This window comes from Aythya ferina (genome assembly GCF_964211825.1).
Source record: "Aythya ferina genome assembly, chromosome: 10".
Taxonomy (NCBI): domain Eukaryota; kingdom Metazoa; phylum Chordata; class Aves; order Anseriformes; family Anatidae; genus Aythya; species Aythya ferina.
The window spans coordinates 18,359,304-18,383,443 of NC_140306.1; the positions used below are offsets into that span (position 1 = coordinate 18,359,304).

The 24,140-nt window shown below is 44.8% G+C and overlaps 1 protein-coding gene across 10 annotated transcripts in view; it reads right to left on the reverse strand.

The window, feature by feature from the left end:
- The window catches only part of IQSEC1 (IQ motif and Sec7 domain ArfGEF 1), a 352,517-nt gene extending 330,079 nt beyond the window's left edge, over positions 1-22,438 (reverse strand). For 3 of the 10 annotated variants that reach the window (XM_084531144.1, XM_084531142.1, XM_084531135.1), the window contains exon 1: positions 21,890-22,434. In XM_084531144.1, coding sequence (XP_084387270.1) covers positions 21,890-22,155 — 266 coding nt within the window. In that variant the 5' untranslated portion in view covers positions 22,156-22,434. Of the gene's footprint in view, positions 1-21,889 lie in introns of all 10 variants that reach the window. The other 7 variants (XM_084531139.1, XM_084531138.1, XM_084531124.1 and 4 more) reach the window with 6 other exon arrangements.
- Positions 22,439-24,140: the final 1,702 nt, after the last annotated feature.

The following is a 24,140-nucleotide window of genomic DNA, read 5'->3' on the forward strand; positions in this document are numbered from 1 at the left end:
GGTCTTTTCAGTTCCTTTCATAAAAGGGTTTTAAAAGGAAAGCCACTAGCTTTCACATTTTACACTCAGCCTGGCAACCAAATCTATCAAAACAGGAGCGAATTATTTCATAAAGCTTCCTGGATTCTAAATTAAATGGTAAATCCAACAGCCTAGAAGTATACTTCTGGGGCCTTCTTCATTCAAAAATTATTTAGTATTAAGCTACTTAAAGTTCATAACCCTCCCTCAGAGGAAACAGAGGAGGAAAGAAGCACCCCATTAGATGTAGTTATTGTCCAATCTTCTGTGGATCCTAGACTCACCCCCCAAATTACAAAGCATATCAGACCAGTTTTACCTGAGATTCACTATTAAAACAGCAAGCTGTTAAACAGCCTCTTCTACACAATGTACTCATTTAGCCAGAATACAAAACTCATGCACTAACATAAATCATGAAGATGGACAAAATTACAAATCTGGATAAGCTATGAAATTGAACAGAAGTCCAGTGACCTTTGTGAATATCAGCTACCTTCATAAAGTTAATTAAATGTGTTGGTAAGGACATTTAAATGTCAAGGTTCACTGCATAGCTTATCACAAGCAAAGTATATTCTCAGTTAAATCACATTATCTAAGAGGGAATCTTCATCTAGTCTAAGAGGTTTAATTTCCTTCACTCACAGCAAGATGACTCACCAAACAGCTAAGAGTCAAGCCATGCCAGACTTTAAAAAAAAAAAAAAAACATAAATAAAGCATTTCTGAAGATTCCTCAAAAAAATCTAGGGATCTAGGGACAGCCTGCTTTTAAAAGATGTTTGCATGGCACAAAAGTTGCTTAAAACAATGACAGCTTCAGAAGTAAAAAATATGACTCCCATATTATGTACTTGTCAGTCAGTAAACAGAACAGATTGGTACCTGATTTACAAGCACAATTTTCCTTGCTCTAAGTAAAATACTCAAACAAGTTTCTAATACTGCACATGCCTGCATACACGCAGCCCTTAGAGGTAAATGAGGTCAAAGAAGTAGTGCGTTTTTCATGAACAACTAAATGTGAGTATCAAGGATTTTGTCAGCAAATTCTGGTGATATCTGTACTGGGTCTGGCTGGAATGTTAACTTTCCCAGCAGCAGCCCATTCAGTGCCGTACTCTGTACTTGTAGCTGGAACAGCAGTGTTATCACACAGCATTGGGCCTTTCTCTAACCCTCCTAGGGGGTGGGCAAAAAAGTGAGGAGAGAAACATCACTAGGGCAGCTGACCTAAACCAATCAAAGGGATATTCCATACCATGTGGTGTCACACTCAGCAATAAAAGGTGGAAACAGGAAGAAGAGGGGAGGGGTGGGCTCTCGTTGAGAAGACGTCGGTCCTCCTCTCGAACACCGGCTGCGTGCGTTGAGGCCTTGCTTCAAGGACGTGGTCAATCATCGCTCATTTGTGGGAAGTAGAGAGTAATTTCTTTCCTCTGCACTTCCATATAGCTTTCATTTATTTTGTTTGTTTGTTTTCCTCCCTTTTTCCCCTTTCCCTTTTATTTCCCCTTAGTTAAATTGTTTAGTTCATGGTAGTCTTTATTTAATTATTATAATTATTTCACTTTAATTAAATTATCCTTATCTCAACCCGTGAGTTGTTCTTTGCTTTACTTCTCCCCCTCCTTATCTAAAGGAGGGGGAGTGAGAGAGCGGTTGTGGGGTTTAGCTGCCCAGCACGGTAAAACCACCACAGTCCTTTTTGGCGCCCAACGTGGGGCTCGAAGGGTTGAGATAACAATAGAATTGATTAAACGCATACAACTAACACACTTGCTTGCTAGTAACCATGTTCCTTGCCCTGTTAATAATAATGGCTTTGTTCATATGTCATGCAATTCGTGTCATATTCTCCTTTCTCCTATATATCCGATCCGACCAAGTGCTACAATCTGTGTTCACTTTTTTTAATTCGTTGTGCTGCCAAGCACTGACCTTGGTTTTACTCTGGAATTCAGGCTCTGCGCTGTTATCATTTGGGTCCCATGGAAACTATCTTTCAGAGAATATTCAGAACTACACTGCCTTCCTTTTCTCATCTGGACACCAGTTTATTAATAATATCAGGAATGGTACCTTTCCCTTCTTTCACAGTGGGCTAATTACAACAGTTTGGGAGTATTTTGAAGATCCATCTGTAACCCATGTATTGCTATTTCTAATTCTGAATAACAGGTTTCATTTTCTCTCTAAGATTAGTCGATTGTTTAGAAAACTTATTTGGGAATCTGTCCCGAAACAGTCTCGTGGTGAGTGGCACGGTGTGTGGGATGATGTTAGCAGATACCTGTCACGAGTGTCTCCTCCAATAGTTTTGAACTTCACCCCTGAGCAAGTGCTAAATCCTAAAAACTTGGTAGAATGTTTGAGAGTTGTATGTCCTGATCCTGATAATGCCGGAGAACAACAGCTTGCAGCATTGTGCTGGGTCCTGGTTTATTCCTATCAAACACTGTTTAACATCATCCAGCAACTTGAAGAGAGGGAGGAAGTCTCTGAATCTGATGACCAAGTAACACATGCTGTGGCTGACCCAGAGGACCAACCAACTATGGTATCAGTCGCCCCCATAGTCAAGTCAAAACAATGGAAACGGAGGTCAGCTCGTTTAGTAAGGGAAGAAGGCTCTCCTAAGAAGGAGGGAGAAGGGGAATTGGCAGGCACCTCTAAAGCAGAGCCATCACAAAAACAGCAGGAAGACGAGACGGAAATCATAAAGGAATCAGAAATCACTCGATCCATATCCCTGAGTGAGATGCGAGAAATACGAAAGGATTATGGTCGACGCCCAGGTGAACACATCCTCACTTGGCTGCTCCGATGCTGGGATGCTGGGGCCAGTAGCCTACAATTAGAAGGCAATGAAGCCAAGCAGCTGGGATCCCTCTCTAGAGAAAGGGTAATCGACAAAGTAATCGGAAGAGGAGCACAGGCCCTCAGCCTCTGGAGACGACTCCTGGCAGCTATCAAAGAAAGATATCCCCATAAGGAAGATATTGTATATCACATAGGCAAGTGGACCACTGTGGATAAAGGTCTCCAACATCTGCGGGAATTAGCTGTGCGGGAGATGATTTATAGTGATTTGGACAATGCCCAGACACCTCAAGACCCCGATGAAGTCCAGTGCACAACATCCATGTGGCGTAAATTTGTGCGGAGTGCACCAGCAGCACATGCCAGTACCCTGGCAGCAATTCACTGGGATGAGGGGATGGGACCAACAATGTATGATGTCTCCTGCCAACTTCAAAAATATGAAGACAATCTCTCTGCTCCGCTACAGTCCTGTGTCTCAGCTGTGGAGAAATTGTCTAAAGGACTTGACAAGCTTGTGGAGAAAGTATATTCCCCCTCATCTAGACAGAGTGATACTTCAGCCACTAAGAATCAGCATTCGCCTGCTCAAGAGAGAGAGTACCCAAGACGTACACCACGTGGCACCTTGTGGTTTTATCTGCGTGACCATGGGGAAGATATGAGGAAATGGGATGGTGTACCTACTTCAACCCTAGCTGCTCGGGTACGTGAACTGAAAGGAAATACAGCAGCAAGAAGAGGGGCTCCTAAGAGAAATGCTGCTCCAGTTTCTATTGGGCAGTACCCCAGAGGCAGTAGAAGAGCTGATGTTATTCTTGACCACGATGAAGGGACCTCTACCTCTCATTTGCCAGAATTTGTGCATTTGCAAGAATTAAGTGGCAGATGCTCCAGCCAGGACTAGAGGGGCCCTGCCTCTGGCCAGGTAGAGGAGAGGGATAACCGGATTTATTGGACTGTGTGGATCCGATGGCCTGGAACATCAGAACCACAGGAATACAAAGCTTTAGTGGACACTGGCGCACAATGTACCATAATGCCATCAGGCTACCAAGGGACAGAACTCACCTGTATCTCTGGAGTGACAGGGGGATCCCAACAACTATCTGTACTGGAAGCTGAAGTGAGTCTAACTGGGAATGAGTGGCAAAAGCATCCCATTGTGACTGGCCCAGAGGCTCCGTGCATCCTTGGCATAGACTATCTCAAGAGAGGGTACTTCAAGGATCCAAAAGGATACCGGTGGGCTTTTGGCATAGCTGCTTTGAGCACAGAGAAGATTAGGCAGCTGTCTACCCTGCCTGGCCTTTCAGAAGACCCTTCTGTTGTAGGATTGCTGAAGGTTGAAGAACAACAGGTACCAATTGCTACCACAACGGTGCACCGACGGCAATATCGCACCAACCGAGACTCCCTGATTCCCATCCATGAGTTGGTTCACCGACTGGAGAATCAGGGAGTAATCAGCAAGACTCGCTCACCCTTTAATAGTCCTATATGGCCAGTACGAAAGTCTAATGGCGAGTGGAGGCTAACAGTGGACTATCGAGGCCTGAATGAAGTCACGCCACCACTGAGTGCTGCAGTGCCAGACATGCTAGAACTTCAGTACGAACTAGAGTCAAAGGCAGCCAAGTGGTATGCCACAATTGATATTGCTAATGCATTTTTCTCCATCCCTTTAGCAGCAGCATGCAGGCCGCAGTTTGCTTTCACTTGGAGGGGCATCCAATACACCTGGAATCGGCTGCCCCAGGGGTGGAAACACAGCCCTACCATTTGCCATGGACTGATCCAGTCTGCACTGGAGCAAGGGGGAGCTCCTGAGCATCTTCAGTACATTGACGACATCCTCGTGTGGGGCAACACAGCAGAAGAAGTTTTTGAGAAAGGGAAGAAAATAATCGAAATTCTCCTGAAAGCTGGTTTTGCCATTAAAAAGAGCAAGGTCAAGGGGCCTACACAGGAAATCCAGTTCTTGGGGGTAAAATGGCAGGATGGACGTAGCCATATTCCAATGGATGTGATCAATAAAATAACAGCAATGTCTCCGCCAACTAGCAAAAAGGAAACGCAAGCTTTCCTAGGCCTCGTGGGATTCTGGAGAATGCATGTGCCAGGCTATAGTCAGCTTGTGAGTCCTCTATATCGAGTGACTCGAAAGAGAAACTATTTTGAGTGGGGCCCTGAGCAACAACAGGCATTTGAACAAATCAAACAAGAAATAGCTCGTGCAGTAGCCCTTGGGCCTGTCCGTACTGGACCAGCTGTGCAAAATATACTGTACACTGCAGCTGGGGAGCATGGGCTCACCTGGAGCCTTTGGCAGAAAACCCCAGAAGAAACTCGAGGTCGACCTCTGGGCTTCTGGAGTCGGGGCTATCGAGGATCAGAAGCCAATTACACCCCAACTGAAAAGGAAATACTCACAGCATATGAGGGTGTTCGAGCTGCTTCAGAAGTTGTGGGTACAGAGGCACAGCTCCTCTTGGCACCGCGGCTACCTGTGTTACATTGGATGTTCAAAGAGAAAATTCCCACTACACACCATGCAACTGATGCTACATGGAGTAAGTGGATAGCGTTAATTACACAGCGGGCTCGAATGGGAAAACCCAATCGCCCAGGAATTCTGGAAGAGATTATGGACTGGCCGGAAGGCAGAGATTTCAGAGTGCCAACAGAAGAGGTAACCCGTGCTGAAGAGGCACCACCATACAATGAGTTGCCAGAAGACAGAAAGCAGTATGCGTTGTTTACTGACGGATCCTGCCGTGTGATAGGGAGCCATCGGAAATGGAAAGCTGCTGTGTGGAATCCCATACGACGAGTTGTGGAAGCCATGGAAGGGGAAGGTGAGTCGAGTCAGTATGCAGAAGTAAAAGCCATACAACTAGCCCTAGATATCGCCGAAAGAGAAAATTGGCCAGTATTGTATCTTTATACTGACTCATGGATGGTGGCAAATGCTCTGTGGGGGTGGCTGCAGCAATGGAAAGAGAGCAACTGGCAGCGCAGAGGTAAGCCTATCTGGGCTGCTACCCTGTGGCAAGATATTGCTGCCCGGGTAGAAAACCTGGATGTTAAAGTACGTCATGTAGATGCCCACATGCCCAAGAGTCGCACTACTGAAGAACATCAGAACAACAAAGAAGTGGATCGAGCTTCGAAAATTGAAGTGGCTCAGGTGGACCTAGACTGGGAACGTAAGGGTGAGCTGTTTGTAGCTCGATGGGCCCATGAAACATCAGGACATCTGGGGAGAGATGCCACTTACAGATGGGCTCGTGATCGAGGGGTGGACTTGACCATTGAGGCCATCACACAGGTTACCCATGAGTGTGAGACCTGTGCTGCAATCAAGAAAGCCATGAAGGTAAAATCTCCCTGGAACAGGGGGAGATGGTTAGGGTTTCAATATGGTGAGGCCTGGCAAATTGACTATATCGGACCACTCCCAAAAACTCGCCAAGGCAAACGGTACATACTCACCATGGTAGAAGCAACTACTGGGTGGCTGGAAACATACCCTGTAAACCATGCCACAGCCCGAAACACTATCTTGGGCCTGGAAAGACAAGTATTGTGGCGTCATGGTACACCAGAGAGAATTGAGTCTGACAATGGGAGTCATTTCCGAAACAATCTTGTTACCTCCTGGGCAAAGAGGCATGGTATTGAGTGGGTGTACCACATCCCTTACCACCCACAAGCCTCTGGGAAGGTTGAGAGGTACAATGGACTGTTAAAGACTATGTTACGAGCATTAGGTGCTGGGACGTGGAAACAATGGGACACAAATCTACCAGAAGCCACTTGGCTAGTTAACAATAGGGGGTCTGACAGCCGTGCTGGTCCTGCCGAAACAAAACCCCTACACACTGTGAAAGGAGCTAAGGTTCCCGTAGTGCATATAGGAAGGTGGATGGGGAAGGCAGTGTGGGTTGCTCCTGCCTCGGGAAAAGGCAAACCCACTCGTGGGATTGTCTTCGCCCAAGGGCCAGGGTATACCTGGTGGGTCATGCAAAAGAATGGGGATATCAAGTGTGTGCCTCAAGGAGATTTGACATTGAGAGAAAACTAATCTATAATCTAAGTTATATGTTGTAGGAAGATGCTGTAGGATCAACGACAGGTCAACTTTGCAAGGAGCCGGGCAGTGCAACAAGGACTTGAACTAAGCTGGTGCTGGTGTCCAGACATCCAACTCCGCCTGCCTTGAGTGGCCACTTTGGCAGATGAAGACCTAATCATCAACAGTTCTTATGAATATTTTCCAAGAAAGACCTATGGAATGAAAAGATACATCTGCCTATTAATCCTGTCCTGTTAAATCCTTGTCCTGTTAAAGGATAAGGGATAATGATGAGAATGCTTGTATGCTAAAGTATGGGGATCTGAGTGTGACACAAATGTTATGGAATAAGGGGTGGAGGTTGTACTGGGTCTGGCTGGAATGTTAACTTTCCCAGCAGCAGCCCATTCAGTGCCGTACTCTGTACTTGTAGCTGGAACAGCAGTGTTATCACACAGCATTGGGCCTTTCTCTAACCCTCCTAGGGGGTGGGCAAAAAAGTGAGGAGAGAAACATCACTAGGGCAGCTGACCTAAACCAATCAAAGGGATATTCCATACCATGTGGTGTCACACTCAGCAATAAAAGGTGGAAACAGGAAGAAGAGGGGAGGGGTGGGCTCTCGTTGAGAAGACGTCGGTCCTCCTCTCGAACACCGGCTGCGTGCGTTGAGGCCTTGCTTCAAGGACGTGGTCAATCATCGCTCATTTGTGGGAAGTAGAGAGTAATTTCTTTCCTCTGCACTTCCATATAGCTTTCATTTATTTTGTTTGTTTGTTTTCCTCCCTTTTTCCCCTTTCCCTTTTATTTCCCCTTAGTTAAATTGTTTAGTTCATGGTAGTCTTTATTTAATTATTATAATTATTTCACTTTAATTAAATTATCCTTATCTCAACCCATGAGTTGTTCTTTGCTTTACTTCTCCCCCTCCTTATCTAAAGGAGGGGGAGTGAGAGAGCGGTTGTGGGGTTTAGCTGCCCAGCACGGTAAAACCGTGCACAATATCACATTACATAACAAGCTCTATGCTAGAAAGCAGTTTCCTTAAAAAAAGTAAGTAACCTAGCTCTCCTGGTTCAGAGCTGTTCTTGCCAGATACGTTTGGACAAATGGAAAATTGCTGTAGTAAGCCTTAAGATGGTTGAGGAAATGCAGGTGGGAAAGGCACTTAACCAGTACATCAAACCTTCTGAGATAAAAACTTATTTTTAAATACCAATATCAGCAGCACTTGATCAGCAATAAGTACTGAGGCAGGCAAGTTTATACGGTCTTAAAGAAATTGCCACTATATTGAGAAAAATTATAATAATAAAAAAAAAAAAAAAAGTGGAAGAGACAACATGAAATTTATTCTCCTTTCAAGTTTTAAGGATTATTGGTTTCCTTTAAGTTTTGAGGTCCAACTCAAGCACTGAAGGTACTGACCTGTCATTTAGCCTCTTACACAGTCTACTGCCCAGATCAGACTTCAACACAACAAATTCAGCTTAAGAAAAAAAAAAATATATATATATATATATGGATTTCTCTCTGACTTCATGTATACAATCTATGCCTCAACTCTCACAAAACAATATTTCTGCCATAGATGCATGTATCTAACATAGATGCATGTGAAGGAGAAAAACGCAGAGTATTGTGGAACCTCATTGCAGAGTACAACTTATAATTACGAATTTTTCCATGCTATTATGAGAATTCATGTATATTTCATGATAATACTAGACAGATGACTGAACTACTTGAACACTTGTGCACAGCCAAACCCCTCCTCCCTTCAAGTATATTTTTATGAAGAAATTTCAGCATAGATATCACGTTTTAGATGTCAAAAGCTACCTGTGGTGCTTAATAGAGAATCCAGATTTAACTCCAACTGTTCATTTCATTAAGCAAAGTCCACAAAACCTAGCGGGTACCACATCAGCAATCGGGGGGAACACAGGAGCAAAACTTATTCTCCCCTGCTTACCATTCTTCAGGTATCTGAGTCTCTACGGTTGCCTGCATATAATCCTGTTTAAACAGTGAAGAAGCACACTGAGGTGTGCTCCATCTAATGGTAAAATGGAAAGGATTTTCATAGGAGCCTAGCACCGTCCACCAAGTTTTGTGTCACTAGGATTAAACCAAAGGTAATAAGTTATGACCTATGTTTAAAAATCTTGCATACCCAATATGAATAGCTTTTACCATCATTTTAGAGTTTTCTTTGAAATACAAAACACAAGTAGCTATTGAATTACTGCTGCAGTCTCAGAAGAGGCTCAGATCATTGCCTTGAAAGTTTTCTTCTTCCCAAGCTCTTTGGGAAGATATTCACAGATAAATTCTTCTGCTCTGATTGTCATTCTGTAGTACTAACTCCCCTCATTTCTCCCATTGGTGCTTACAACTCCGAATACTTGATTAGCATAGCCACTAATCCCAAATACATGCCCACAAGGCAGTGTTATTATGCATCAGTGTTAATTTGGTACTGGCACTACTATTACAACTTTAGTCAAGCTAGAAAAAAATTAGTTTTCTGCAGGATAAAGTCATGCTCTTAACACATGACAACCACAAGTACTTGGGAACTGGTGGACTCGATTAAAAGCTTGGATTAGAATCGAGCCTGAAAGCTGAATATAGAGATTACCTTATTCAAACATATCTAGTTCAGTTGTATTAGACCACAGTTCTACCCTCTGCAGATATATATTGCTATTTATAGGGGAAATAAACACAAGAAAAGACTACACTATATGAAGAGAGAAACTCCTCCCAGCTATTTACTTCACGAAGGTAAACACTCCAAAGATAAGGGTCATTTGACTTTTCTGTAAAGATAACCTGGTACCTTGGATAACTTCATAGTGCCATAGAAGTTATGTGCACCATTTAAGATGAGATTGGCTATTTTCATCTTTTTAAACATCAATGGTAATAAAAATGTTTGATTTCAGCAGTAAATTTTACCAACTACAATCAAGGTCCAATTACTCTTCAGGAATCGTAACCCAGAATCTTGCCAAAGTCTAGCAAAAAGCAAAGCAGAAAGAACAGATTGGAGTAGCTGTTCTTTGAAGGGTGTACACTTCCCCCAGCCTGAAAATAAAATTCATCAAATGTTTCTGCTGTGGGTCTATATGTAAAAGACTGAATACTTGAAAAAGCCACACTGCAACTGCTGTCCATAAGAAGAAGCCATTAATCATGGCTCCTAGTAGGGAGTAAATACAAAGATATGCCCACTTCTGTGAATTTTGACTTAAGTGACACCATGAGGACTTTTAACATAACCAGCCCTATCCACTCACAAACAAAGTACCACCACATAACTTAAAGACAAAAAAGGCCCATCTTAAGTGCGGTGCATACCACACACCTGGGGGTCCACTGTATTTGTGGATCCTGGCACTCATGCCACAAATTTTAAATGCTGATACATTGAGTTATTTTGGATGTAAACAATTCTTACATTTATTTTCCAAGGAAACACATAAGCTGCCTTGCTAAGGAAACAGTTGAAGGAACAAAAGACTAGCAATTAAGATGCCATCTGAGCCAGCTTCTATTTCAAAACCATTGGTAAAAGAAAGATGAACTGAATATAGCAAGGTAAGCAGCAAGAGCGATGAAGAATGATAGCTCAGCTCTCTGCAGTCCCTAAACCGCAGCCATCATGACCAGAATCACTAAGAAGTGCCTCTGAATTCAGCACAATTACAACATCCCAGCTGCATTGCAGGGTGGGATATTAATGCCTGTTTGCAGACTTCCCTGGACACACTTTGCATGGAAGATGTATGTGACCTGGAGCACTTTAACACCTAGGATGTAGGCCTTGTACTTCCAAGTACATGCATAGGGCACAAACGGAACATACCCAGTTCAGCTCTCACCACCCCTATCAGAGACTGCATCCCCAGAAGAGATGTAATAGTCACCTCTGCAACAGGCTTGAGTGCATATGAAATTCCCAGGAGCCCTTAAGATTCCAAAGCTATGCACGTCTATCCTACCAAACTATTAAAAGAATACTGCCATACATTACAATTCATAAGAGATGATTTTACTTGGTTTTGGCCAGAAAACCCTCATTCTTGTCAAGTATCTAAAATCAGAGACAGCCAAGCTAAGAGATCAAAATTGCAGTGATGTGACTTGCTTGAACCTAAACTGGAAGACAATCATCTAGGATCTCACACGCATCCTTAACATTGTGCTGTATTTCCAGTATCATTCATAGCACACAGAGGACAAAAACAGAACATTTTATATTCCCAAAACATGAGCAGAGAATCATTGTGCCTAGAGGAATATAATGAAAACATAACAGTGCTGCAGTGGCCCTTTAAAAGAGAGGGAACAGATTAATAAAGCAAACAGAAGTCATACACACCATCTCACTATTTCTTATCTGTATACAACTCCAACTATATATTGAAGTCTAGCAGTCAAAGAGCATATAATCTACAGCTGCAACCTTCCACACGCCTGTATTGCTCTTAAGCAGGTCACAGCTGGCAGTGGGCAAGGATTCCCCTTCAGCTTCTGTGGCTGCTGGAGACCATTGTGACAAAAAATAAAATAAAAATAAAAAATAAAATAAAATAGTAGACATCCAGGTGGATACTTTCTTTTTATACCTTCATAAAGAAGTTACCATTCTAGTATGCCTTAACGTATCATTTCAATAATAATTGAGTCACCACTCTCCTAATTTAAACAGGGTCAGAACTTCAGAAAGTTTCTCCTTCAGTTTCATTAACAGTTCCTAGGCATGACCAACCATAATCGCTGAGTAACTTCAGCATCTTCACTGTAGCAGAAGCCAAGTTCTTGAACTTCATGTTTTATAAAGGGATACTTTCAATATTCACTGAAATTTCATGAAATTCTCTTTGCTCAGAGTTTTCGCAACAATTTCAATAGTAAGTTGACTGAGGCAAGAAGATGAAGAAGCCTTGTGTACTATGCAGGAGACCCAACCTGGATTACTCCTCCTGCTTTCCCAGCCATTGAAGCCCCTGAGGAAAGGCAGGATGCTGAGCCCATCAGATCATCAGCTGATTGAACAGTACACACTGCTCAGTTCTCAGATTCAACTTTTAGCTAATTGACCAACTGCAACATTAAGTGTCATCTATAATTAACTTCATGAAACAACTTTCACACATACTGGAACCTACAACAACCCCTGTGGCACTCCATAACACACACAACTGTACACAGAGCACTTGTGATTGTACCCACTAGGCTCTTCCTTTGGAGAAACACTAGAGTTGTACAGGAGAAAGTGCTCCATCACTCTTTAGATCTATCTGTTGGCAACTCAACAATGGAAAAACACAGAAGAAAACTAAACAATAAAACTAAAGGTATGTTTTACAGGATTCAAACAGCTTGAAAATGAGAGGTGGGAGAAATTAAGAGGGTGATGCAAATAGTAGTTCAGCATCACTCTCAGTAAACAGAAAATATATTAAAAACAGCTTAGTTTGCCAGGATTCAAACTTCTTTGAATACACAGCTTGGTGCATACTGGTTCAACACTAGCAGCCAGTAAAGTGGGATTGGGATTCATTTATGATGGCAGCATTACTTTAGAAGTAGTTAATGCTTGGTAGAAGTGCTGTAAAGCTCCATCCACCCAACAAAAATAGTACAGCAGAGGCTTTGCTAACATCAGTTAGCACACAGCCTCTAAACAGAGCTGACAAGATCAAAACATGAAATTTCAGAGACTCCAAATACGATCATGAAATTGTTTCAAATGCTATTGCATGTACATAAATACAGAGTTCAGGAAGTAGGTCAATCACACCTTTATCAGTACTCATTTCAACATGCTTAGACCTTAAGCTACTCAAGTTTACACACACATTTTATGTATGACCAATAAAACGAATGCAAGAAGAGACAAAGTCATATAAATTGTCGCAGATCCAAATGATCAGTAGAGAAAAGTGTTATTCAAGTGAACATAAAACTGGTAAACGTGGCTAGAGAAAAAACATTAAGATAACAAGTTCTTCTCTTCCTTGAGAACATACTAATGCAACTATGTACAAAAGGTGGTAGTTCACATCCTGTAAGAAAGGGAAGGAAGAATTAGCTTGAAGTTCATAAATAGGTCTTCCAGGCCAGTACCCTCCACAACTTGGAGCCTGTCCCTTCTAGCATGATTATCAAGTACATTTGGCAGTACAACTTACTTGTCAGTTAAAATCTTCTGGCAGAAATCAGTTTGCAGAGATGGGCATGACCAGTTCCCACAGCCTGGGAAAAGTGCTTACTGGTTGTAAGCTCAGCTTGTTAATAAAACTTGCAGTCTGTTCACCACATAGCTGCATGTTTCAATGCCCAAAAAGAGAAATTAAAAGCTCCTATCCGTGACTGGTCCACACAACTTGCAGTTATTTTCAGCTAACAGAAATCCAGCAAAGCTGGAGAAACCCAGACAAACCTTAACTCCAAGGTATATCTTTAATTTTTGGAAAAGGACAGGAGTATGGTTTCCTACCTTCCTTTTTCTGGTGCTTTAGTCCAATTATTCAGAATAAACTGCTCTTTACACCTAGGAAATCTGAATTACTGTAGTGCAGTTAAAGATGTATTGCATGGTTCTATGTATGCCTTTGTCTCTATTTATGTTTGTCAGGGAAGCCTGGCTAGAAATCTTATTGGCATACAAAGAATGTATATTAGGTGTCAATTAATAGCTATAGAGAACTACAGAGTAGTAGTGTTTTTCTTATCTAGTACAGCAGTGAAACTTAGTATACATGGAAATGACTATTTTCTGTATATATAATAACAATATTAACACAATCTTTGAAAAGTTTGCCTCTGCACTTTAAGACTGCAGAAGAAAAACAACTTACGAGAAATCTTCAGTCACATTTGCAATAGTCTTTCTAATGCTTTGAAGTGATGAAAAAGGAATATAGACACTGCCATTCAAAAGCAAATTCTACATTACATATATAGACACACTCACATATATACACACACACACACGCACGCACACTGCAAAACCAGTAAACACTGAACTATTATGAAGAACCCAGCAGAGGGAGCACAAGTCACTAAGACACTGAAATGCTGCCTATTTTAGGATCAGGAAGGGTGCTAGCCCATCCAGAATTATATAGTTTGGTAAACAAAGAAATAGATTTATAGAACTTGCTGTTTGAAGAACCTAAGAATCGGGTTTTAAGATACTGTTGTGAGAGTTGTTCTATTTTACAGCGTTAAAACTTGCTGAAATATTGTGGCCACTTTGCAGCAATATTTTTTCCTTAGAGTAGCCATACAAATAACAATTAAAACCAAACAAATTTCTACATAGCCATTAAGGAACTCATGATTAAAGAAGTGTGTGATATTTCATGCATTTTTTTTTTTTTTTTAACCTAAATCTGAGTAATTGACTAAGAAATGATTGAAAACTAACATTGACATATACATTTGTAAAATAGCAATCATTACCCATGCTTAGCTTTGCAAACAACAGTTTCCCAGATGGGAACAAAGAAAAAGCTCTTATTCTTAATTCTGTTGTTAATCACAATACCTTGGTAATGACCATAAAAAGGTAACAAATTTTTATCCAGATTTCTAGCTAGTGTAAACTAACGTTGCTTCCACTATCTGTAATACAGTAAGCCACAACAGCTGAGAAGTTCAGCATTCTGGAAGCTGGGGAGTAAGGGTGTGGGAGGGTAGTGAGCAGCCCAGATCACCTAAAATCCAGCCAGAATGCACATCATATATTATTCCTTCAAATCATGCTGCTCTATTTTATCAAAGCCTGCTCAGACTGTACTATTTTTCTTTGCAGAATTATTGAATTAGATATTCGGACAATTAGGCAAGGATACAGGCAGAATCAAATTATGACAACCTCATTCACAGTCTCACCAAGCTAAGATGAAAGACAGGAGCCTTGGCAAAAATAGCCTAAAAGTATCTGCAGACTGCAAAACACACACACACGCAAAACGTTAGAATTAACATAGTAGGGAAGGTATGAGGAGAAATGACAGGATCAAATTAGAATAATGCAAGTGTGGGCTGCACATCAGGAAGTACTTCTGGTCTGCAAAATCCACTTACCTAAGAAGCTTCCCACGCACCCCCTCAGTGCACAGCATCAGATGACCTCCTTACCACATGCATGGGGAAGGCAGGAGCCCTCAGACAGAAGCGGTCTCTAAAAAACACTTATGAGTACAGGCTGCCTACTGCATAAGTAACTCTTCCCATACTAGGGATTGGAATCCCAAATGAGCCACAAACTCAGGAGAAGTTCAGTGCATCGCAATGTTTTGAAGCTCTGCATGGTTGTACTATTCAGGTGCCCACAAAATTAAATAGAATTGGAAGTGAAGAGGAAGCAACTGGTCTGACATCCTTTAAAGATGCCCTGGGGGAATGCAAGTACTTCTGTAACTGCTCTGTGCACTGACTGGGTGTTTAGAGGCCATAGCCTGACACGCAGCATTGAATCCTGCACAGCAGTTCCAGCTTAGTGTCACTGGCCAGCACATAAGAGCCACCCAATTTCATTTTTAGACCCAGTAGAACTAAGTTTTTGAGATGCTATTTGCAAGAAGCATTTAATAATTTACTAGTTTAACTTTAATAATTTACTTCCCCTATCAGTACGCTGTGAGAAAACACCTTGAAATACCTTGTTCTTTCCTCATAGTTTCCACAATCTCTTTAAAAAAGCTTCCATAGTCTGCCATTTAAAAAAGCTCTTCCTAGAGATTCTGCTTTGTGTGTGATGTATTTTGCTTCAGGTTTTCAAAAAAGCTGCAATTTACTATTTTTTTTTTCCAGAATATAGCTTCCCTAAGGATTTATGAAGAATTGTCTTCCTATGCAAATGACCAGGCCAACAAGGCTGCAAATCAGATCCAGAAAAATGTACATCTATGCTTCATATTCTCCCAAACATATATTATTTTGAGTGGAAAAGGACAAAGTTTAGCATCTCTCACTCAGCAGGAAGCTAAGTTCTTCAAAAACATTGTGCTTGGCACATTTGTGAAGAGCAGCTCTGAACCTGCTCACCCATCTCTCATGTTCCCATGTAGTTGCTCAGTGCCATCCCTAATATAGTTTGATAATGGTAAAATGCACTTTGCTGCCAAGTGGGAATTACTTCACTGGAGATCACACTAATTTCTAGGATTGACACAAAAGCAATTGCCTGCCTTTTAGGACAATTGCACACTGTTCCAAACCGACTAACTTTTCCGGAGAATTTAAGGACCTAGTTGCTTGAGTTGAAGTGCTTTTATTTCACATAGGTCATCACATTGAACTCACAGCTATTTTTTGGTAATAACAAGAAGGCTACAACTGGGGTCTTTTATCTTGTACCTCACATGAGAACTGGAGATTAATCAGTATGCTGCTGGTGAGCTATGTGCACAAAGAACATCATATATAGGCTTGGTATCGTTTTTGTTTGAGAAGGTAGAAGTGGATCTTCATCCATGAATTTATCTCACAGTAGTGATAGCAGCCCTCATTTGCTCACTAAAGACACAGGATCCATGAACATTGCCAATTAATTTCCACAAGCAGATCTTCGAAAATGCATTTCAGTTTCCTTGACATTGAATTCCCAAGGAAGATCAAAGCACTAACTGGCATGGAATAGTGCTTTGTTCTTAAAGGTCCAAACACAAGAATACTGCAGTTAGGAAGGTTAAAAGTTGTGTTCTGGGTCAGCAGAAAAGACAGTTACATTAGAGAAGGACTTCACATTCACTGAGTGCTTCTACATCTTTAGGTCTGGTCTGCTTTAAGTGGGACAGTGTACTTGAGTCCAAGTTTTCAAACCAAATTTTGACTAATTTTCCTATAGAGCAGGTTACCTTCTGCTGCATTTGTTTCCCTCTGTCAAATCAGTATGCGTTTTTGCTGTTTTCTTCACATACCATATTTCCTCTCCCTCCTCTGATTTTCAGGAATTTTCTTGATACCGGCATACCATTTTGTCATCACTGTGCTTTGCCCTCCTCTCCTCCTCCCCCTTTTTATTTTAAACTTGTTTCATTAGTCATATGGTATGCATAAGTCGTGAAATTAATTTGTCTTTCTGAATTATCATTTTGCTTAACATTTAGCAGATGCTAAGTAAGAGGGTATGCCAATATTTCAACAGACACCCAAAATAATTTAGTTGAGTTTAGTTAGCAAGTTCATGTCTTATTACACGTCTTCACAGTATTGATTTCCTACTGTCTGCCAGAACAACAAATGCCTGTTTTAAGAGATGCTCACTCATCTGCTGATGTACAAATTACACTAATGTTGAAACACATGCTTCGAGAGCAAAAGCACTCCCTCACTCCCCTCAGTGTCAAACCCTTATTCTCATAGCTCGGTAGTCACACTGTTCCAGTTACGTAGCAAAAATAAAATGAACAGAATCAGTTTTAGTTATTTGGAGGTGCAAATTTACATTCTGTCCAATCCCAGATTTACATCATCCTTATCTGTGATAGGACTGAAAGAATATGTAGTATGTAGTCACAGTAAAGTGTTTGCTTTGGATACAAACTGTGATCTCCACTTAAAGATATTCTTGGTGAGCAAAATAAGCTAAATAAGTAGAGGTGCAATTTTTAGTAATTGCACTTCTACTGTAGGCTTCTTCCAGCAAGACTATCAGTCACATATCACACTTTCCTTCTCAGCTGATTGAGAAAGAGGACCTAATGAAAGCACCTCATCTACATCCTTTCTGACATAAAGGTGGAGAAAGTGAAATCTTGCCCAAACATGAGCATGCTTTAATAGATGCTAGATACCTCTACTTTAATCAAAGCAAGCCAAAATAAGCTTCTGTCCAAGAGCAGCACAAGCAATGAAATGTGATTTACATCACATGAACAGTCTGTCTCAGTAGAGAACATCTCTGTAGGCAAAAAAAAGTCAGGCTGGTCTCTGCCCTGCTGCAATCTTTGGCTTCCCACTGAGCCTGTGTGCAGGGGCATCACTCAGTGCCAACAGCAGCATGCAGAGTCCCAAGCTCATTTTGTGTAAGCCATAAAGCAGCCTTCACATGGGACTAGCACCACAAAGACAATTCCCACTTACTAGATTGCACTAAGTACACCTCAGCTCAGACAGAGCATCTTCTAAACAATGAGGATTTCTTATAGCTCTGCATTGTGACTATTTGTCCCCAGAGAACAAAGCCAGCCTCATTTAAAAATAAATCAGTCAGGCCAGGCACAGAACTTAGACCGAGTTGCAAATAACAGCTCTACAAGATTGTTCCACCGTAACAGGCAATTCTTTCTGTACCTCCCACCCAAACTCTCACCAGGAGCTGTGTGAATCAATCAAATAAATAAATAAATAAAGGAATGTAATTTGGTTACAAATACCACTCCCTACACTGGAAACACGCCAGCGTTGAGTTTTCAGAGCTGGAAAAAATAAAATAAAAAAATCAACTTCTGCATATTTGAGAAGATGCAATAAGTTTGTTTCCACACATTTACACTAAAAGGTGCATTACCAAAGTGTACATATTGAACATGTCTTCCTTACACTGAGGATCTGAGTTTTGGAAGTTCTTGGTGTTTTATCAAACGTTAAATGAAATGGATTAAACAAAAGTTAGGCTTATTCAACTTAATTAGCTAAATACCTATTGTTATCCTTATCTTCTTAACATGCTGATTCACTACATTTAAGAAAGCCTTGCAATCAACTAGTTATCTTCAATTACATTTGCAAATTTTAAGGGTGATTCACACACAGCAAATTAGTACAAAATTAAGTGAAAGAGCACTCAAACTTTTTTTGTTTTGTTTTGTTATTCTGTCCTCCTTGCAAGACAAGGAGCACATCTGCACCTGTTCACCCATCCCTGTGCACTTGCCTCCCTCAAATAGCAACCTACACGAAAGAAATATCCGTTTTACTCTGGTCCTTTTCTGGAGGAACACAACAGTATTTTTACCTTTTTTTTTTTATTTTTTTTCTAACAGAACTCTAATGTGGTGCTCATCAACAGTTCCCTCACTCCATCAGATCAAGCTAAAGAGTTTCTAAAAATATGCAGCATCTCCAAGTTCTTTAAACAGCCTTCAACTTTATATTCGTCCCTTTGAGAGAACTGAAAAGTCCCAGGACTTGTCTAACATTTCTACACTTCCTTTTTTAACCACCACTTGGTAATACCAAAGAAGCTCTCTTGACACTACAGTGTCAGCGATCCACACCTGCTTTACGCAGGTTGAACTCCTCTGGCAACTTGAGTCTAAGCTGTTCAGAAAATCTGCTCAAATCTCAAGGCACATATTCCATAGATGACTTCCTAGAAGTACTGATTTTGTGAAGTATTTGGCTAAGAAAATCCCAGTTTCCTTTAAAAAGGATCCCCATCATTCTGGTTTTGAAATACCAAAGGATAAGAGCGAGCACTGAGCACTGCTGGTACCTGGGCACAGAGCGGTGCTGCTGCCTCGGGAAGGAGGAAGGCAGGGGGGTGTGCGCACGATGGGCAGAAGGAAGCAAGGACATGGCACCTCGATTCCCACCTCTCTCCTAACATCACGGATATTCAGAGCACGTATTATTCACATTTGCTATTGCACTGTTATGGAAGTTTAGCAAAGCACCAAAAAGATGACAGCTGCACGTGACATTTAATTCTGGAGGAACTGAGATTTTTCCTCTCTAATTAGGAAGCTACAGCCAGCCAGAACCTGCAGGTTACATTCTAAGAAAGCAAAGATAACAGCAGGACTGGGCTTTAAAAACAAGGCTTTAAAACAAAGGTGTTTTCTATTTTCCAAGTTGAAGACTTCCTCCATCTCCTTCACCCAGGCAGAGATTAAACCAGTCCTGTGGCTGGCTTGCTGCACCTGCTCCCGGCAGCTGGAGCCCCAGCAGCTGCTGCCGCAGCCCCCACCCCACACAGCTGGGGAACCCCAAGTGTGCTTCACCTACACAGTGATGCAGGCTGTCCTGGCGAAGGGACCAGGCATGCTCCACACAAAATAAAGAGGGGAAGTCACAATTTGGGTGGGGGGCAGTATTCATCTCATGAAGGTGGCCCTGGAAATCTGGCTCTCTACAGACAGTCACAGAGGCTGAAAGCCCAGCCAGGACCAGACTCATGGAGGGCTGTCTCCCAGCTTCCACACTAAGCCCTGCAGGCTATGCCTCAAAGCGATACAACTCTGCCATAAATATCCCAGATTAATTCTGATCCTAGCATCAAATCCACTTAAGAGACTTAAAAGCCTCCAAGTCCTCAGAGCTGTCTGCCCAAAAAGGGCTCTGCAAATGAGTCTTGGGCTGGTGGAGAAGAGAAATGTTATCAAACAAGGCAAGCCATTTGTACAATTTTTAGTAATGTCGTTTGCAAGAGACAAATGGGACAAGATAGCTGAGTTGGCATCTTGTACTAGAACAGACACAAGAAATCCTCGGGTACTAGACATGAGCACACGGGGTAGGATTTGTCTAAATACTTTTTGTATTCCTGTAAATTTCTGTTCCATGCTTTCTGGAAATAGCACTTTCTGCTTATTACAAGAGGAGTGGTTGTTAAATGACAGCATATGCTCTCCAGGGTGTTTAGGGAGCTATTAGCCTAGCTCTCCTGGAGACATTTAAAAAAAAAAAAAAAGCCTAAATGGCTAACTCCAGCATCGCGAAAACCCCCTAAATGCTAACGCTGACAGCCGGAGGGGAGGCAGAGCTACTTCCCTTCCCACTCCGCCACACCGGGCAGCAGGGACGCGTTTGGGAACAGGAGCACGCCAAAGGGGCAGGGAACGACCCACGACCATACAGCCCCCCCCCTTCACCTCGCACATCCCAGGCAAACCCTGGGGCTCGGGGCTCCGCAGGCAGCGACGCTTCCTCCCCCGCCACCCCGAGCGGGGGCACGGAGGCAGCAACGCGGCCGAGGCCAGGAGGCCGCTCCCCGGCCTCCCTCGGCTGCAGCCTCCCCGCGGGGCCCCACGAAGCCACCCGTGGCCGAGCCCCGGCACAGGGGTCCCCGGGGCGCAGCAGACCCCGAGCCGGGCGGCTCTGGCCCCCAGCGCCCCGCCCGGCCCCGGCAGGGGGCGCAGCCGGTGCCGGGGAGCGGGGGCGGCCCGGGGGGGCCGGCGGCAGGAGGAGAGCCCGATCCGTGCCGGGAGCGCGGCTCCGAGCGGGGCGAGCGGCTGACAAGCAGCCCCTTGTGTTGTACCGGGGCGGCGGAGTGGGCTCGTAATAAGATGCATGCTTTTCCCACTCCGTCCAAGTAAAACTAAGTCCCAAATACTTCGCCGCGAGTAGCCGGAGGCCGGGGAAGCGCCGCGGGTTCGCTCCCATCGCTATTCTCCCATCGCTGGTACTTAAGCGCGGCGCGCAATTAATTCAGCGGCTCTCTGCGCGCTGTAAAGCGGAGCCCGGTTAATTCCAGGGGCCAGAGGCCGGCAGCAGCCGTGCCCCGAAAGGGGCGAGCTCCGGGCGGGCTGCGCCGTGCCGAGCTGACCCCACCGGGTCGCAGCTCCGGGGGCTCCCCCCGGGCAGGGCGGCCGCCCGAGGTGCACGATCGGGGGGAAGCGAGCCCTAGAGGAATGGCAGAGCTCGTCCCGCTGCTGCTCTGCCCGGGGGGCGGCGTGCCCCGGGGCTGCGGGGAGAAGCCTGCCCGGGGTGCCCCCGGCGCTGCCAGCGCTCAGCCCCCGAGCATCCCCGCTAGAGCCCCAGGGAAGCGCCGGCATCCCGAGGGGCTGGGGGCGTTAGAGGCTGAGGCCGCCCCCTCCGCCGCTCGGCGAGGACCCCCTCCTTCCCGGCGAGCCGCCCGCTGCGGGGAGTTGCGCTGCTTGCTTGTACGCGGGGCGGCTTTAGGAACCCGAAGGCAGGAGGCGAAAGAGGAGGAAAGCCCCGCTACTGAGAGACCCTCCTCGAAAAGGGCAAAGAAACGCGGGCAGCGCTTACTTTTCGTGCTTTGCGTTTTCCTGGATGGCGCTCAGCACCCCCGGGTACGCGGGGGGGACGCCCTGCTGGAGCCTGCATGTGGCCAGGTGCCGGTGATGCTCATCCTGGAGACAGGCGTTTTCGTGGTACAACTTGGCCACTTGCTGCTCCAGCTCGTCTATCCTCCGCTTCTGCTTCTCCAGCAGCTCCTGCTGCGTTTCAATAATCTTGTTCAGCTCCTTCAGGTACTCCGCCGCCTTGCTGGGGTTCTCCGCCGGGCTCTCCATGGCCTCCCCGCACCTCTCACCCTCCGGGAAGCAGGTGGGGGGCGCAGGTGCCAGCCAGCCCGCTCCGCTGGGAACTTAAGCGAGAGGGGAAGAAATAAATAACCCGCCGGAAACCGGCCCCCCTGCCGGCTCTCCTCTTCCCCTCCTAGAGCAGCCGCTGCCTGGGCGAGCGGAGGAGCGGTGCGCGGCGGCTGCCGGCCCCCGCCGCCATTGCTGATGCTCGGCTTCCCGCAGCCGAGCGAGGGCAGGGCCGGCGGGGACTGCGGGCGCCGAGCCGGGGGGAGCCGCCGGTGCCGCTCGGAGCCCCGCCGGTGCTGGCGCACGGGCGCTGTCCCGCCCTGCCGGAGCCGCAGCCGGCTCAGCCCCTCGCCAGGCAGCGCCCGCGCCCCCGCCGGGCTCGCAGCCGGGCATGGGAGCCCGCAGCACGCCGCTCTCCTGCCTCGGCAGCCGGGGCCGCGCTTTAAGTAGCCGGGGCTGCTGCCTCCTCCGGGGGGCCGGTGAGGAGGGGGCTCCGCGGAGCGGCGCATCCCCCCGGCACCCCGCCGCCGGGGCGCGGCGCTCGCCGGGGAGCGCCCCCGGAGAGATGCGGGGGGCAGCCCCCGGGCCGGGGCAGGCCTCGGCACCCCCCCGTCCTTCTGCCCGGCTCTGCGGGGGCGGCCCCGGCCCCCCCGGGCTCGCCGGAGAGGGCCCGGAGAAGCGCGGTGTGCGGGGAGGGTGGGGAAGCCGGGCTCCGAGACCTGCTGTAGGAGCGAGGATTTTTCCCTGGCACGTCTGGGGAGCGATTGTTTATTGTTGAAATAGCATCGGGGTGTTGGCTGCCTGGAGATGGGAGCTCTCCAGCAGCATGCCCGGAGTCAGACTCGTGCTAACTGCTGTGTAGCAGAGACCTCTGCCTTGCCAGCAGCAGCCCTGACATTTAAAACCTCCGCTGGTGAGACTCTGCTTCCCGCTACGGCTGCATCAGGCCATGAAAAGTTGCTGAGATTTGGCTCCTCTATGATCCCAGTGTGAATACATGTTGGGAATGCTCATGGAAATGGGGAATAGGAAGGGGAAATGGAGATACTGCAGGAAGAAGATAGGAAGGTGGAGAAATGTTTTTCTCCTCCCTTCCTCTCCTCATCTCTTTAATATTTTTCTTTTTTTCCTCTCCACCTTTAAACTTTGCAAGTTGCAATTAGTAACATTTTCTTACAGTAGTTCCTGCTGCTGTCACAAATGTACTGGCCCTTTCTGGTGGAGTCAGCTCTTAGCATTTGCCAGGATGCATTGCTTTGGAGTGTGGCTGATGCAGCAGGCTGAAGAAGTGGGGGACTAACAGCATCCCTACCAGGGAGGCTGGAGGCTCTGGGCTCCCCCCAGCTGTCCTTGGACTGAGGGGCTGAAAGTTTTGGAATGGATTTCCAAAACAGAGGGCGTATGTCACAGGTTCCCACCTATGGCTTGCTTATGAATATGGAGAAAAAGGGGCATGAGGGGAGGATAAACCTAGAGGGGAAGATTCACCTGGCAAGTTTCATATTCATTCTGATTTTAAGATAGAAATTAGTTATTCCCAAACTGTTGCTTTTGCTTTGGACATATGTGCAACAAAGGGCTGTTGTCACTATCAAAGTAACTGAAGCATGAAGGACTAATTCCCAGTCCTCCTGGGGATCACAAATTCACAGAGAAATCTTTATCTGCTCTTTTGAGAAGACAAGCTTCTTTTCCATCAACCTGATCAGAATTTTTCATTAGAATTATTGAATATATATATATATATATATATTATAAATACTCTGAGTTCAAAATATAACTGCTGAAGAACAGTTCACTCTTTGTGGCATGAAATGGTTATCCCAAAATGGCACTGAGGCAACCCACACAACATTATTTGAGAAAGCCAGAATGCTTGTCAGGCGGTAAATCAATAAAGAGACCAAGAGAACTTGCTTATATACAAAATAAAACGTGAAAACACTCAAAACTTATTAATGTACAGT